Below are 16,841 nucleotides of genomic sequence, written 5' to 3'. Positions count from 1 at the left end.
GCCCAGAGAACCAGCCATGCCGAAAGACAGAGCCCCATAACTCGAAGACCCCAGCACACTGGTCAGGACCCTTGCTACCTGTTCTACCATCTGAGTCAGCAGCCCTTACAGGCTTCTTCAGTTACCCTGGCCACTGGCTGGATAAGTACCTGAAGCATGGGGGCCAGCAGAGCCTAGAGAGAAAGCTTTAAAATAAAAAGTGCTCCAAAGAAGAGGCTCCCTCGGCGTTTGGCTGTAGAGCAAGGTGTCAAGGTCTGACTTCTGGACCCGGGGATGGATGGGGCCAGTGCTTTTCATTTGGTGGGGGCAGGCTTAACTGATGGCAGTGGGAAATGGTTTTATGAAGTGGGATGCCAATGAAAACAACAGAATGGTCCAGATTGGCTGACTCCCCACTCTCTCCTCCCCTTCCCCCCACTTCTTATGACAGTACCTCTTCCTCAGCCTGCTCCCTGTTGGTGCAAGTGTCAAGGGTAAATTTTAACCTTTAACTTAAGTGCTGTGTCCTTTCCCTCAGTCTACAGCATTGTCCTTCTTTCAGGAATCAGCAAGATAGTAAGTACTCCTTGGAGTCCCCTCATGTCTCTTCACAAGTGGAGGCAATGCCCCTTCTTAGGCATGTCAAGGTTGGAAGGACAACATGTAACCCTGGTCCTTCTGACCCCTTTCTGCCAATTAGGCCTTTCTTCCCAGGGTCCAGGCCAAGCACTGGTACTCTAGCCATAACCTTTGGCTCTGGCACAAATGATTGCCCAAAGCCTATCCTGGTGACCCCAGTGCTCCAGAGCTTTCGTTTAAATCGTGTCAAGAGCTTTGGTCACATATCATATGTGTCTGCAAGATGCAGGCCAGGTCTCCCCTGCACCAGGGTATTCTAGCAGGCAGCTCAGCTACTACAGATAGCAGCCTGTTCCACAGGAACCAGACACACTTCCCTGCCTGGCCTCTCCAGAGCCATCTTCCCTCTGCATCCTTGCTCCTTTCTCCCCATAACTGGCAAAAAGGGTTAAAACCCAGAGCCAAGGTAAAGCTAGCAGCTTAACCCAGGAACAGGTTAGTGCTTGTAAAGTCCTTTTCCTAAGTGACCTCACATATCTTGGCACTTCTTTTTTTCTTTTAATTTTTTTTAATTATTTATTTATTTATTTGAGAGCGACAGACACAGACACAGAGAGAAAGACAGATAGAGGGAGAGAGAGAGAGAATGGGCGCACCAGGGCTTCCAGCCTCTGCAAACGAACTCCAGACGCGTGCGCCCCCTTGTGCATCTTGCTAACGTGGGACCTGGGGAACTGAGCCTCAAACCGGGGTCCTTAGGCTTCACAGGCAAGCGCTTAACCGCTAAACCATCTCTCCAGCCCCACTTCTTTTTTTAAAATATTTTTATTTGAGAAAGAGAGAGGCAGAGAAAGAGGGGGAGACAGAGAATGGGTGCACCGGGACCTCCAGCTGCTGCAAACTCCAAATGCATGTGGCACCTTGTGCATCTGGCTTACGTAGGTCCTGGAGAATTGAACCGAAGTCCTTTGGCTTTGCAGGCAAATGCCTTAACTGTTAAGCCATCTCTCCAGCTCTATCTTGGCCCTTCTAGAAGCATAGCTTTCATGGGGGGAGGGACCTGAAAAGTAAGGGCAAGTGAGCCTTGAAGTGTTTTTGTTTCTCATCAGAATCAGATCTTTCACCTTTGCCACCATATCACATAGTCCAGGGTCAGCAAAGCCAGTTCTGAAGCACTTTGTCTTAATGATGAAAGAAAGAAAGACAGACAGACAGATAGGCAGAGGGAAGAAGGGAGGGCGGAAGAAAGAAAAAACCCTAGCTATCTGACCAGCAGTTTCCAGAAGTGGGGTGAGATAAGTATTGTTATCCTCTACCTCTTGATCTCTTTCTGTTCCTTACTCTCGTTCCCTTGTTTTATTTCTCCGAGAAAACCCGCGTATAGATGGTGATGATTCCCGTTCTTTGACAATGGCTTGGGGTAAGCAGGATGCCTCTGCTGAGGATGTTCCTGCTTGGGCGGCCCTTGTTTGTCACTCTGGAGAAGGGCCTCCCGCCAAGCAGGGCTGCTGTTCATTGGCCCTCTACTCTACTTTGCTCATCTTTGACCAGGCACTTGAAGAGTTAAAAGTCCTGAGCTTGTTGCAATGAAATTATGGCTGGCAGTGGCGCCGCTGTTTGTTCAACAGACCTCCACTTTTAAACAGTTCACAAAAAGTTCATGGGGCAGCTAAAGATTATAAGTGTGTGTGTGTGTGTGTGTGTGTGTGTGTGTGTGTAGTCCACCGCAGGATCCAACACAACTCCCCCTTCTTTATGTGCACGCGCGCGCGCACACACACGCGCGCGCGCACACACACACACACACACACACACACACACACACACACACACCACTGAAATGCGCTCCTGGCCTCAAATCTCCATCTGACCCTATGCATGTGACACTTCATTATGAGGTCTAGTGTCATTTATGTGTGTGGCATTAAAATGGAAAACACTGAAGGATGGGCCCCAGAGAGCAGGGTGAAGCCTCAATTGCCCAGTGGTCCCAGGTACCTCCTGACTGCATCCCTTTTCCTTCCTTCCCAATCCAGAGGGCCTTTTCTGGAGAAATAAATGCCCAAGGCAACTGCTGGGCTTTTACAGGTACTCTGTAGGATGATTCTGCTCCGCTGTGAGGTGCCCTGGGGTCCTTTTCCCAAGGTGGCCCCTCCATGTGTGGAGGAGGCCAATTGGTAGGATCATCTAGGTCACCAGAAGATTGCCTGTTCCTAGGCCTGTGCTTCCCCCATTCTTTCCGGGCCAGGTTGGTTGAACAACCTGCCTGTTCTTGATGGAATTCCTGCATTTCATCAATGCACAGTGAAGTCATGGCATGGTGCGGCCCTATTGTAAAAGCCTGAGGTCCCGGACGTCTGCATGGCGCTCCAGTATTCCTATTAGGACATCCAGAATTTCTTCCTTTTGTTGTGAGAGGGGGCACCTCATGGAATGTGTTTTAGGGTCTTCCCCAGCAGCAGTAGTAGGTAGCATGGCCTCCCCTGCTTGTTTTGTATGTTTGACAGATGAGTCCCCACAAAACCTTCTCTAACACCCTGGGTCGGTCAGCGCTCCGGGACTGTGGCTGGGCCTTGGGGAACTGCTTGGCACAAAAAAAGAGGCACTTCCCAGGGAGTTAGTCCACTCCCCCATGCTTCGGCAGACTTCAGCCTCTTCTTCAGGCCCTTCCTTCCCTTCCAGCTTCATCGCTGGGCCCCAACTGTGCTTGGTGTGTCAGCGCATGCTGATTTAACAGACGTTGTGGTGTTCTATGGAGGGGGACCATGGGGATTTCTGGTGGACAAAAGACCTGCTTAGGACTAAGAAATACGGGAAGATAGTTGAGCTTTTGGATTCAGGCCTTCTAGGTCTAGCCACCCCCACTCTTTCTCAGGTCCCTGGCAAAAAGAGTCCCTGGACCTGGTGCCTCCAACCAATCGACCTGGCAGTGTGCTCTTCCGTGAGCTAAAGTGTAAAAGCAAGCATTTGCATATTTTCTCCTGCTAACAAAGGAAATGTGTCGACTTAAGGGAACATTTGGGCTTTCGGAAACTGTGTGGGTGGGTGTGTGAGGGAGGAGAAAGAAAAGTTCCCCTGGTGATATAGCAGCACACCAATTATTTCAGACTCAGGTTTGGGTCCCGTGGAAAAAATGCTATGGCCTGTCCTGGACAAGGGAAACTGAGATGTGTTTGTGAGCAGGGAATTGCCGAGGGCCATCGGTCCCAGGCATTAAAGGCTCCCCTACTTATTAACCCAGCATTTAACAGCAGGATATGGGCTGAAGCGCAGTCAAAAGAAACGGCTCAACCTCCAAAGAGCAATTAAAATCCTGCATGAGGATAAATCACGCGCCGTGATAATCCTGTTAATAAAATGCAGCTTGTCCTGACCCTTCACTCAGGCAGCAAACTAGAATGTGATGTGGGTGGGGGCCGGGGCCCCCGAGAAGGTAAAGTGGGGGGAGGTGGTCTGGGCTCCTCTGCCTCCCTCTGCAGCCATCCCCCCCTCAGGAGGTGGGAAATGGGTGGCTTTTGCCTGTTCCCTGTGCCAGCAGCTTGGAGCCCGGCAGCATCAGCATGGGCTGCAAAGACTTGTGCGCTTGCTAATGATTTCTTGTCCCCAGCGAGCAGGCGTCATTGAGTTACTCAGCTGCCTCCCCTGCAGCTCTCAGGCAAAACCACCCCAGTTAGGTGCTTAATCTAATCTAGGGCTCCAGGGGTGAGGCTCACCAGCCCACCAGACGCTTTTTCACCTTCCACCCATGAGTTGTGCACACAACAGCCTTGGAATTCAGGCTTAGAAACGTGTAGTTTGAGCCTCCCCTCCGCACTACCTCACTGTTGTTTCTTCTACCATTCTTACCAAGAACGATCAGTGTGTGCCTGCCAGTGATTCTGCACCGGGTGTGACAGTGATCTCTATGGCTATTGCCATAGGCCTTCTTTGAATAAAGCTTCCTTCTGTGGCAAGCGGCAAGAATGAATGATTTTTTTTTTTTCTTTTCTTGACCACCATATACATTCCAAGGCCGGGAAAGAGAGAAAGATAGGCACTGTGCTGTGGACGGACTTGTGTTAGTTCTCAGCTGCTCCCCTCCTCCACTGCCTGGGTTATTCGAATCCTTGGTTCATAGACATCTGTAGACCATCAGTCTGCATCCTGTATGACTTGCCTCAAAAGAGGCCTTCTCTCCTTCCCTGTTTGCCTCTCCTTTATTCAAGCTCTGGGGATTTTTTTTTTTTTCTCTTTCCCTTACACAGACTAGACGCTTGAAGTGAAGCTGCCATCCAAGAAGACGACATGCTTTCAGCAACCCCCCTGTATGGGAATGTTCACAGCTGGATGAACAGTGAGAGGGTCCGCATGTGTGGGACAAGCGAAGACAGGTGAATGTAGCTGCCGGGGGCCAAGAGACCTCATCCCCCCCCCCCCGCCCAAGCCCCTCACCTTCTCACAGCCAGAGGGGCCCCCAGAAGGGCTGGGGCGAGAAATCTCTCCCCTAGCTGGTGACTCTTGATTTACAGGTTTAACAGGCAACCTGGCTCAGCGAAGCATTGCCGCCCTTTAAAAGATTAGCCCCTAAAGCGGCCTTTCAGTGCACTTTCGTCCTTAATTTATTATTTCATATTTATGAAGGAGAATTAATCCCAGTCTATATGCTGCTTTAACTCTAAATGTCAGGAGCGTGGGCCCAGGTGGATCGGCATTCGATGTGCTTTTAAAACAAATAGTTTGCTTAGTAATAAATGGGAAGATGACCCACCCTTGTCTTGGATGGAGCTCAAGGTTTGGGGTTGCACTCTGCTGCTACTTCCACGAGGCCATTGGCCCTGGGGTTCAGTTGCCTGACAGCTCTGTTAAGCTTTCCAGTCAGTCATTTTGGAGGGTGGTAAAGACAGCTAAACAGTAGATGACGGAGACTGCTCTTTGGGGTAATGAAGAAACTTTTCCTTTGCTGCTTGTCAGGGCTGTTATCCTGGGGATTTGGAAGTTGGCACCGAATACTTTCTTTATCGATGCTCTCTGATAACAAGTCCCAGGGCAGCCGCAGCAGCCTGGCACAGGTGTGCAGCCTCCTCTTTAGCTAGGAGTAACTGACATTTCTCTGATACTAGTGTGTGTTCTCCCCCTCTGTCATTTTGATAAAGGAAGTCAAATAGGACTTCATTATTGCCATGGAAATCAGCTCCCTGGGCCATAGTGCCTAACTTTGTTTTGGGGAAAGTTTTGAAAGCCTATCCTCAGGGCTAGCACTGAAGTGGTAAATAATGGGGCCAGCCTGTAGACTTCTTGACTTGGTCCGGCTTGCCTTGGTCCTTGGCCATTTTCAGGTCTGCCCTCTAGGATAGCTCATAAGGGTTGGCTAGGCAGCCCCTTTCCTCTTTAGAAAAGGTCATGCAAGAGAAGAGTTGATCTTAATTTCTAGCTTGCCCACCTCAGAGGCATATGTGTTGCTTCATGTCCCCACACATGAAAGGCCTGCCTTCCCTTTGTTCTGCCAGGGCACTATTGAATCGCCATTTGGGGGCCAACTTTGAGTAGGGGTTGTGGCAAAGGAGGGTTAGGGCAGGGTGACAAAAAGCCAAGGTTAGGAGGAACTGGTCTGGTCTGGGGAGCTAGATGAAAGACGGATTCAAGAAAGAATGTTTTCATGAAATTGGTGTGTCCTTTTAAATAGGAAAATTCCTGTGAATGATGGTGACACTTCAAAAGCCAGACTGGAACTGAGGGAGGAGAATCCCTTGAATCACAACGTGGTAAGAGATGAATGGCTTTTGTTGATGGGATGGCTGAGTATCAGTGATCTGTAATCAATTGTGCATTAATCTGCATATTATTAAGGGGCCTGGGTGGCTGGGGGGAGGAGGGTAAGGGCTAGCTGAGTAGTAAGCCTCTGTTATTAGACAGGGCCGGACCGGAGCTCTTCTCACGTTCTGAACATGTTCTGCCTCGCAGGTCCTTGTCCCTTAGTGACTGGTGGCGTTTGTGCTGTCTTGCCTTCCGTAAACTATGTGCCCCATCAGCCCACCCAGCAGGGTAACTCCCAGCCTCCAAGTACTTCCCTTAGGCTTTATCTTGCCAGTAGAATATGAAACACAAGACTGGCCTTTTGGGCACCAGGGAGATGAAGTCAAAAGATGCAACCAGTTTGACCCCTGACCTCTTTATTGATTTAGAAATGAGACAGCTAAAGTTCCCCACTCCTGTTGTCCTCTGAAGATTGTTTCTTGTCCTGTTAAATGATGCTTTCCTGTGTCTGGGAAATACGAAGTGAACTGCTCCCTCCAGACTTAACAGATCCCACAGAGTTAGTTGTATGAGTTCTGTGCCCCGTGAGGGCCATATGGAGAAGACCGGGCTTGGTGTCTTCTATGCCACAGCAAAGAATTCTTGCTGTGGAGATGAATTTCCCAGTACTTGGAGATGATTAAAATAATACATGTGCTTCGAGTCCGAAGGAGTCGTGGTCTGTATTTACAGGGTACTCATTGAACATGAGTGAAAAGTTAGGCATTAGCTGGGGCTCGATGTGGGAGGAGGTAGCAGTGGACCCCAGGAATTCTGTCTTTAACCTGTGAGTGTCATGTGACTCCCTTGGTGGCTTCCCTTTGGGGCTGCTGCTTTGACACATATCCCAAGTAACACATGTTGCTCTTTTACGAAGGTGGACGCGAGTGCCGCGCATCGGATTGATGGCCTGACAGCACTGAGCATGGACCGCACTGGCCTCATCCGGGAGGGGCTCCGGGTCCCTGGAAACATCGTCTATTCTGGCTTATGTGGACTGGGCTCAGAGAAAGGTCGGGAGGCTGCCACGAACACTCTGAGTGGCCTTGGGTTTTCTTCAGAAAGAAATCCAGAGATGCAGTTCAAACCGAATACGCCTGAGACAGTGGAGGCTCCTACTGTCTCTGGAAAGCCCCCAAATGGCTTCAGTGCTATATACAAAACACCTCCTGGAATACAAAAAAGTTCTGTAGCCACAGCGGATAGCCTGGGCTTGGACAGACCTGCTAGCGACAAACAGAGCCCTCTCAACATCAATGGTGCTAGTTACCTGCGGCTGCCCTGGGTTAACCCCTACATGGAGGGGGCCACACCAGCCATCTACCCTTTCCTCGACTCGCCAAATAAGTATTCACTGAACATGTACAAGGCCTTGCTACCTCAGCAGTCCTACAGCTTGGCTCAGCCACTGTATTCTCCGGTCTGCACCAACGGGGAGCGCTTTCTCTATCTCCCGCCCCCACACTATGTCAGCCCCCACATCCCCTCATCCTTGGCTTCACCCATGAGGCTCTCCACACCTTCAGCCTCCCCAGCCATCCCACCTCTCGTCCACTGCGCAGACAAAAGCCTCCCATGGAAGATGGGAGTTAGCCCTGGGAACCCTGTTGATTCCCACACCTATCCCCACATCCAGAACAGTAAACAGCCTAGGGTGCCCTCTGCCAAGGCAGTCACCAGCGGCCTGCCAGGGGACACAGCTCTCCTGTTGCCCCCATCACCTCGGCCGTCACCCCGTGTCCATCTTCCCACTCAGCCCACTGTAGATACCTACTCTGAGTTCCACAAGCACTATCCCAGGATCTCCACCTCGCCCTCAGTCACCCTGACGAAGCCATACATGACAGTCAGCAGCGAGTTCCCCACAGCCAGGCTTTCCAATGGCAAGTATCCGAAGGCTCCAGAGGGGGGTGACGGTGCCCAGCCTGTGTCCGGCCATACCCGGAAGACATCAGTTCAAGACAGAAAAGATGGGGGCTCACCTCCTCTGCTGGAGAAGCAGAGCGTTACCAAAGACGTCACAGATAAACCACTAGACTTGTCTGCTAAAGTGGTAGATGTAGACGCTTCCAAAGCTGACCACATGAAAAAGATGGCTCCCACCGTCCTGGTTCACAGCAGGGCTGGAAGTGGGTTAGTGCTCTCCGGAAGTGAAATTCCAAAAGAAACATTATCTCCTCCAGGAAATGGCTGTGCTATCTATAGATCTGAAATCATCAGCACTGCTCCCTCATCCTGGGTGGTGCCTGGGCCAAGTCCTAATGAAGAGAACAATGGCAAGAGCATGTCACTGAAAAACAAGGCATTGGACTGGGCAATACCGCAGCAGCGGAGTTCATCGTGTCCCCGCATGGGTGGCACAGACACTGTGATCACTAATGTTTCGGGGTCAGTGTCGAGTGTGGGTCGCCCGGCCTCTGCATCACCAGCCCCCAATGCCAATGCAGATGGCACCAAGACCAGCAGGAGCTCCGTGGATACCACACCATCCGTCATCCAGCACGTGGGCCAGCCCCCAACCACGCCTGCCAAGCACAGTGGCAGCACCAGCAGCAAGGGAGCCAAAGCCAGCAACCCAGAATCGAGTTTCAAAGCGAACGAGAATGGCCTCCCGCCAAGCTCAATATTTCTATCTCCAAATGAAGCATTCAGGTCCCCACCAATTCCCTACCCAAGGAGTTACCTTCCTTACCCAGCGCCAGAAGGCATTGCTCTAAGTCCCCTCTCTTTACATGGAAAAGGACCTGTGTACCCTCATCCAGTTCTGTTACCCAATGGCAGTCTGTTTCCTGGGCACCTTGGCCCCAAGCCTGGCCTGCCCTATGGACTGCCTACCGGCCGGCCAGAGTTTGTGACCTACCAAGATGCTCTGGGCTTGGGCATGGTACATCCCATGTTGATTCCCCACACGCCCATGGAAATCACTAAAGAAGAGAAGCCAGAGAGGCGGTCCCGGTCTCACGAGAGAGCCCGTTATGAGGAGCCAACCCTTCGCAATCGCTTTTCTGAGATGTTGGAAGCCAGCAGCACCAAACTACATCCAGAAGTCCCCGCCGACAAGAACCTGAAGCCAAATCCCAGCTGGAGTCAAGGGAAGACTATTGTCAAAAGCGACAAACTTGTCTACGTAGACCTGCGGGAAGAAGCAGATGCGAAATCCGAGGCAGGAGCACCCAAACCCAGCCTGGCAGCCGAGAGCGGGGGTCAGGGTGCGGAGCCCGCCAAGCCCCCCGCTGAGCCAGCACCGCAGCAACGCCGTGAGTTCATCTCTCTCCGAGAGGAGTTGGGGCGCATTAATGACTTCCACGAATCTTACGCTTTCAAACAGGCTCCGGGCCAGCCAGTGTTTGGCTTAGGCAAGGACAGTGTTGCGGCAGCAACCAATAAAGAGAACGTAGGGATGCCAGTGGCGACTCCATTCCTCGAACCAACTCTGGGCAGTGATGGTCCTGCCGTGACTTTTGGTAAAACCCAAGAGGATCCCAAATCATTTTGTGTGGGCAGTGCCCCTCAGAGCATGGACGTCACCCCCACCTATACCAAAGATGGAGCTGACGAGGCAGAATCAAACGATGGGAAAGTTCTGAAACCGAAGCCATCTAAGCTGGCAAAGAGAATCGCGAACTCGGCGGGTTATGTGGGTGACCGATTCAAATGTGTCACCACTGAACTGTATGCAGATTCCAGTCAGCTCAGCCGAGAGCAGCGGGCATTGCAGGTGAGCCCCCCCCACCCAAATTTCACTAACTTTATCGGTGGTCAGTTTTGTAATGGACGAAAGGGATTGGGGAATGTGTGGCAGGACAGGGCACTAGGCAGATTTGGTTAATGATGCTTATGGTAATTGGAATGTATGAAATGTGTTCAATAAGGGGACGTGGTAGTAGCTCATAGATTCATGTGTCTGGATACTTGAAGCTATTCTGTATAATATAAGAGAACACTACTGGAATGCTGATAACGAGTTGTAATTATTAAGGATGTCTAAAGACTGCATGACGTTTACCTATCAGTTGCTTTGATTTCTCTGCTTATAAAGATGCTAGATCTAGAAGCGCTGCTAAGAATGCCTTACTTGATACTTGATGGATATGTATAGCAGTCGCATGTCTGTGGGAATCGCGCATTTTTTTTTCACCAAAAAAGAAAGAAAAAGAAAACAAAAAGCTCGCTTAAAGGGATAGTCTGTATTTAATTTGTTAGTGAATTATGGTAGATGTTGTATAGGAATTTCCTTAAGATATTTTACTTTTAATTAAAAGATGAATAAAGCCAAATTGTTTTGCAATGTTAAGAAAAAAAATTGGTTTATGATGATAAAAATGGATGAAGTTATCTAAATGATCCATTGAGTGCCCATTTTAATTACATAGATGGAAGGATTACAAGAGGACAGTATTTTATGTCTACCCGCTGCTTACTGTGAGGTCAGTTCTTCAAATTTTTATTACTAGAATCTTCCATAAACCTTTTGAGTTAAATTTCATTTCCAAATATACAAAGGGAAGTTTGTGGGCCATGGTCGTCTTATTCATTGTGCATTTTGTTTCTTTTCTGTTGTGTTTTTCTTTTGTTTCCTTTGCATTGTGTTTTTGTTTTGTTTTATTTACCTTAAAAAGAGAATGTCTGTCTCTATGCAATAGTGTATGTATAGCTATACATACACATCGCATTTATATCTACATACACATGACTTTATGGATAAAAATATGTGGCTACTTACATATAGACACTTATATTTTATCTGTTAAACTTTATAATATCTGAGTGGTATCTCATAGATTGTGGTTGGTTTTGGGCAAGCTTTTCTTTGAAAACACTTTCCTTTATAGTATAAGGCACATGAAATAGCCTTTATGGTAAGGTGTTGTTTTTTTCCATCTCCGTTCTCTTTCTAGCGTGCAATGATGCGCTTCTCAGAGTTGGAGATGAAAGAGAGAGAAGGTGGCCACACAGCAACCAAAGACTCCGAGGTGTGCAAATTCAACCCAGCCGACTGGGAAAGGTTGAAAGGAAGTCAGGACAAAAAGCCAAAGTCAGTCGCCCTGGAGGAGGCCACTGCTGAGCAGAATGACAGTGAGAGATGTAAGTAAACCCGAGCAGCTGGCTTGTGGTACTGGGTCAGTGAGAATAGGACCACCCTGTTCCCAGGGCCCAGGGTGGAGAGGAGGAGTGATTTGTGGATACTGGCCCAAGGTCCAGGTGGGAACTGCTTGGAGAAATGGGCTGCTTTTGTCATTAATGCAGCTAAGTCTGTTTGTGGTGGCCAAGTCTGTAGAATCTGTGAAAGATTCTTTTCTAGGACACCACCATCTAACACCAGGGCCATAGCAACTGACAGGCCAACACAATGTTGTGGTAAGAAACGGGTGGTTAGAGTCGGTTCTGTTCTGTAGCAGCTGGAGTGGTACCTCCTCACCCGCACACTGCTGATGGCAGTCTGATGCAGCATGGAAAGCACTTGTTTTCTCCCACTGGTGTTGGTTTTTGTTGAGATGAGACAAAGAATGATAAAAGTGCCAGAAAGATGGGACTGATAGCAGCAACAGAACCCAAGAGGATGGCTTATGTAAAGGGCTCTGCCACCAGACAAAGGAGAGCTTACATTTTAAAGTTAAAATGTGGGAAGAAAGTAAGTGCCTCCGTCAGGACACTTCAGGTTCCCCCATTGGACTTGACTGTGAGAGACTTCCCAGGTTATAGTGACAGCAATTGCTGAAGGTCTTTGTCTCCTTACATGTGCATGCTTAACGTTCGCAGCCTGCTCTGGCCCTCAGAAACCTCACTGATGCAGGTGAATTAGGGTGTCTAGGTGAACACAGAGGGTTACAGTTGCTGAACCCAAACCCTAGACAGGCCAGTCCATGATGATGGGTGTGTTTGAGACTGTTGTGCCATTGCCTTTGTGGGTTTAGCATACTCAGTACAGCTCCTTAGTGCAAGATATAAATTGAAAATGTGTGGTCCAGAAGCGTGTGTTTCTGGCTATCTAGAGCACAACCTTCCTCCCCTGCCTCCAGTTCATCCTTGGGGTCCATCAAACACTTCTGTAGGCTACAGACTAGGCCCAACCAGGCCCAATTTGTTGTTAGTTCCGAAGAAGCTAGTTGCTTTGACTATAGCAAGTGACAGGGAGTCTTGATGTATCTGAAGAGTCCAAGCTGCTCTTGGGTGAAGTAGCAAAAACAACCCAACAAACAAGCAAACAAAAATTCCTCCCTGGTGCTTGGAGTAGACACAAAGTAACCACTTCACTACCCGATCACTTTCTGAGTTACTGTGAAGTAACCACTCTTGGAAAAGGTTCTCAGAGAGAAATTAGAAGTGGGCAGGGAGCTTCTGGAAGGAGGGAACTACCCAAAAGTGGGAACCTCCTTTTGTTCTGAGTGACTTGTGAGAGAGGTTATAGGAAGGGTTGGGAACTTGGCCACCTTCATGTCTTTTGGCCCTTTCTCTGGTTTTCAGGTGATAGGGCCAGATCCAGGGTGGCCACTGCCCTCGGATACAAATCTCCAAGGCCTCCCACCTGTTGCTTTGAAAGATCTATAGCCTTCCCATCTTTTCTGCCAGACCTAGAGACATCTGGGTAGCCAACAGGCGCAAGGGCTCAAGGCCCCTCTAAGCCCCAGACGGTGGACTGTTTCTGTTGCACCTGGACAGGGGCCAGTTGTAAGAGCCAGAATTGCCACCAAGTGCTCTGCATGTGATGTGGCATGGCACACAGCAGAGGATGGTGAGGAAGGTGAAGGATTCATTTTGAAAGAAGATGTATCATTGTCTCCAGACTTTCTAGGGACTTGGTATTTGTGCTTGACCAACAGGAGTACCCTTAAAGAGCCATGGTCCTTGCGGCTGCCACCACCATCTCATCCCAGGGCCGCACTGTTAGATCAGTTTAGCTACAGATTAACTGGGCCTTCTTGGCTATGACAGCTCAGGTGGGATTGGGCCCTGCTTCTCATGAAGTCTCACACTTCTCACAGATGTCATTGTGGGCCTGAGCCAAGCGTCCTTATATGAGAGCTGAGGTTGGAATTTGGGGCTGGCAGGAGTCACCAAGAAATTACAGGAGGCTTCTTCCAAGCCCTTCCTTGAGCCCAGACTGGCTTCAAATGGTTTTAATCATCCTGTCCCAGCCTCCTAAGTGCTGGCCATTATAGGTCTGCACACTACACCCAGCTACCTTCCCTTTCTGAGGCAGCCCCTCTGCGTCTGGTGTACCTGTAACCTCTGAGAAAGTAGGTGGATCTTATTGGGAGTGGCTTGTATAAGCAATAGAATGAACTTGAAAGGGCCATGGTCAGGACTTCCATTTTCTCTCTTTAGTGGTATAGGTGGCTTAGTTAAATTTCCATTGCAAAAGTTGAGTAAATGAGTGGAGAGGCTCCCCACACTTGTAAGTTCATTGGTAAGAACCACCAGCAGCATTTTAAAGATGCAGAGTGCCAAGGAGGCATTGGCCTCTCTCTCTCTCTCTCTTTTTAAATATTTATTTATTTATTTATTTATTTGAGAGTGTGACAGAGAGAGAATGGGCGCGCCAGGGCCTTCTGCCACTGGAAACGAGCTCCAGACGTGCACGCCCCTTGTGCATCTGGCTAATGTGGGTCCTTGGGAATCGAGCCTCGAACTGGGGTCCTTAGGCTTCACAGGCAAGTGCTTAATCGCTAAGCCATCTCTCCAGCCCAGCATTGACCTCTCTCTTGAACGTGGGTGTCTGTGTTCCTCACCAATCACTTGGCTTGAGGTAGACTGAGCAGGAGCTGAAGGAAGCCCCAGGCGAGGGGCTGTCAGGGACTCGGGACTCGGGAAATTTCGTCACTAGGACAGCACCAGCGTGCCTGGAGCAGAGATCTCCGCTGTAAAGGGCATTGGCATGGCATGGTCAGCTCCACCATGGTTGAGCTACTTGCACGGGGAACTGACATCTTTGGTGACCCTCAGAAGTCTCAAACTCTCCCATCTTGTTTAGGGCTCACTGGGCATGGCTACAAGAGGGGCTAAATTGCTTTGTTGCTATGGTGACTTGTAGATGTTGCCATGGTAATGCTTCTGTGAGGTATAGTATGGCACAACCATGATAAATTATGGGATGTATGTGCTGCAAGTCATATGACCAAGCTATAAGGAGCAAATGTCAAACACTGAACATAGCTATGCCCTGTCTGCCTAAATGTTGTGACCAAGGGGCCAATAGTACCAGCAGTGATGGAGCTGATTGTTGGGTACCTGTCACTTTCGCTTTTTTATCTGCCCATCTCCTTTGCCTTCAAAGATAGTCCTAAAGTAAAGGCAGTGGTTAGGCTGGCCCCATTTGAAGAGATCTAAGTCCAAGTATATGGGAATGTGACAAAGAGCCTTCCCTCCCCATGGCTGGTGGCCACATGTATCTTGGGCATTAAGGACATGTAGGTTTCAGGAGTATTACTGGCTCCTTGACAGTCACCCCAGTGAAAGACCTTTGGAGACCTACACTGGAGGACATCATTGTCCTTTCCCTGAAAGACTTGATAGCTGAAAGGAGAATGGAGGAGAAAGCAGCTACATGAATTCTGTGGGGGCTGGTATGAACCCCAGATTCAGAATGATAATAGTCCAGGATGGGAAATCACAGGCATTGCTCGCTGTGGTCCCTCAGGACAAGGCAGAATGTGACTGGCCACACAGTAAGGCTCGGGCCCCAGGCATAGGAGCACCCAGCCCAGCTAAATGGAGAAGTGATGGGGAATTGAGCAAGCTGTATTCCCTTACAAGCCTCCTGTGAATGGAGGAACAGATGGTAATGGTGGAAATGGAGCCCTTCTTGCCCCCAGTGGGCAGCTTTGCCCAGATGGGAAACCCCAGAAGAGAGAGAAAAAGCAACACCCAGTGTTTTGTGCCGGGTGTTCCTGTTGAGCAACGAGCAGGGGGATAAGTTATTACCTGCTGGCACCAGCCAACAAAATAGGAGATCTCAAGTCTTCCAGGTGATTTTACAGCGGCAAACTTGGTCAGAAGGTCCTGTGTTTGAGACATGGGCCTCATTTCACTGTTAGGAAGTGGACAATAAAGCTGAAAACTGCAGTGGAAAAACTTCCAGAGAAAAAGAAGGCTTAGATAAGGTTGAGGCCGCTACAAACGCAGGTGCCTCCATGAGACCTGGAGTCTTCAAGTGTTAGACTGGGGAGTGAATGTCATATACCCTCAGTTGAGTCTTACTGATTGGGGAAAGGGATGTGATACTGGAAAAGTGGGCAAGGCAGGCCAGTGCAATCTGGGTGCACACTTAGCTAGTGTGCACACTGCCTTACTGCCATCTGATAGAGTGACCTGGAGCAAACTGTGCCGTGAGCCACCTCCCTACAAAAAGAGTGGTGGTAGGAGGGAATGAACACACTTTTAAAATATGAAGAGTAAATTCAAGCAGGTCTGAGGATCTCAGCCTCCTGCGTAAGTAATTTCTCTGGTCCTTCCCTTTGCCCTGCACAGCTTGTGTTGATGAAGTCCACCCAGGGGGAGGTGGCTGCCTATAATGATCCTGCTTTTACAGCCAAAGGGGGCTGGCCAACTTGTAAAGTGGTGCTGTTCCTGCCAGAGCAGTTAAGAGGGTCATGGAGTAGTACAAGTGAGACCCTGCAGCCTGCCTTCTCTGAGACCCCTGCCAAGCTGAGTATGGCGGTCCTCCCGCCTGTGTTCACGGCAGCTGACTTTTGGGTAGCCTGCATGTCTTCTCTCTGCTGCCAAGCTGTGTGGCAGGATTCTGCCGTGGCAGAAGGCCCACGTTGGCTATGTCCTTGGGGCAGGTGTAGTCACAGAGGTTTGCAGTGGCAAGCCCTGAAGGCCCCTGGCTGCTGGCTGCTCTGTCCATACCATGCACTCTCATAAGAGGAAGACTGTCTTAAGATGCTGCTCACCCTGCAACCGGTACCTGGTGCTGGAATGTTCCTGAGAGAAGGCGCTGATGAGGCATGAGCAGGACAGGTTGGAAGTAGGAGTGGAGTCTGAAATGGGCTGAGCTCAGCCTAGGAGATGCATTCTTACCATTTTATCTAGAAAGTTACTTCTGTGGCACTACCAAAACTCCAGACCCACACTCCTGGGAATGTTTGGGATCCCTTGAGCAGACCCTGTGCAAGGGCTGAACCTTATGGTAGTTGGTGGTAGTTACATAGTTTAGTGTTTGATGGTTTCGTGTCTATGAGGAAAATGCCATTGCAGAGCCGTCAATGAGCTATTTCTCGGGCTAGAACAAAAAGAAGGTGATGTTGGTGTGTTGACCCGTGGACAAAGTGCTTGCTGCTCCTCCTGTCCCTCTCCCTGCGCCCCCCCCCCCCATCTAGTACAGGGAAGGGAAGCTGCCCTGTGGGGGGAGGGCTGGAGCCCGCAATCTTGTAAATGCTTGTCTGGCTACAAAAGACAGACAACCATGAAGGGCATGACTTGCCTGTAGATGCTTGTACATAAGAAAGAGTGCCAGATGAGATCTCTGGGGGGGGTTCCCCTATTTTGGACATTAAATGAAAAGGCAACAC

At 49.6% G+C, this 16,841-nt stretch overlaps 1 protein-coding gene across 10 annotated transcripts in view; it reads left to right on the top strand.

The window, feature by feature from the left end:
- Bcor (BCL6 corepressor) overlaps window positions 1–16,841 on the top strand; it is a 138,232-nt gene that overhangs the window by 105,973 nt on the left and 15,418 nt on the right. For 8 of the 10 annotated variants that reach the window (XM_045140102.1, XM_045140103.1, XM_045140100.1 and 5 more), the window contains exons 2-6: window positions 4,803–4,928; window positions 6,221–6,299; window positions 7,208–10,048; window positions 10,704–10,757; window positions 11,229–11,415. In XM_045140102.1, coding sequence (XP_044996037.1) covers window positions 4,843–4,928; window positions 6,221–6,299; window positions 7,208–10,048; window positions 10,704–10,757; window positions 11,229–11,415 — 3,247 coding nt within the window. In that variant the 5' untranslated portion in view covers window positions 4,803–4,842. The remainder of the gene's footprint in view (window positions 1–4,802; window positions 4,929–6,220; window positions 6,300–7,207; window positions 10,049–10,703; window positions 10,758–11,228; window positions 11,416–16,841) is intronic. The other 2 variants (XM_004665742.2, XM_004665745.2) reach the window with 1 other exon arrangement.

This window comes from Jaculus jaculus, chromosome X, assembly GCF_020740685.1.
Source record: "Jaculus jaculus isolate mJacJac1 chromosome X, mJacJac1.mat.Y.cur, whole genome shotgun sequence".
In the NCBI taxonomy this organism is placed as follows: Eukaryota; Metazoa; Chordata; class Mammalia; order Rodentia; family Dipodidae; genus Jaculus; species Jaculus jaculus.
Note: the sequence above shows the minus strand (reverse complement) of the source record. Positions and strands in the feature narration are given on the sequence as shown.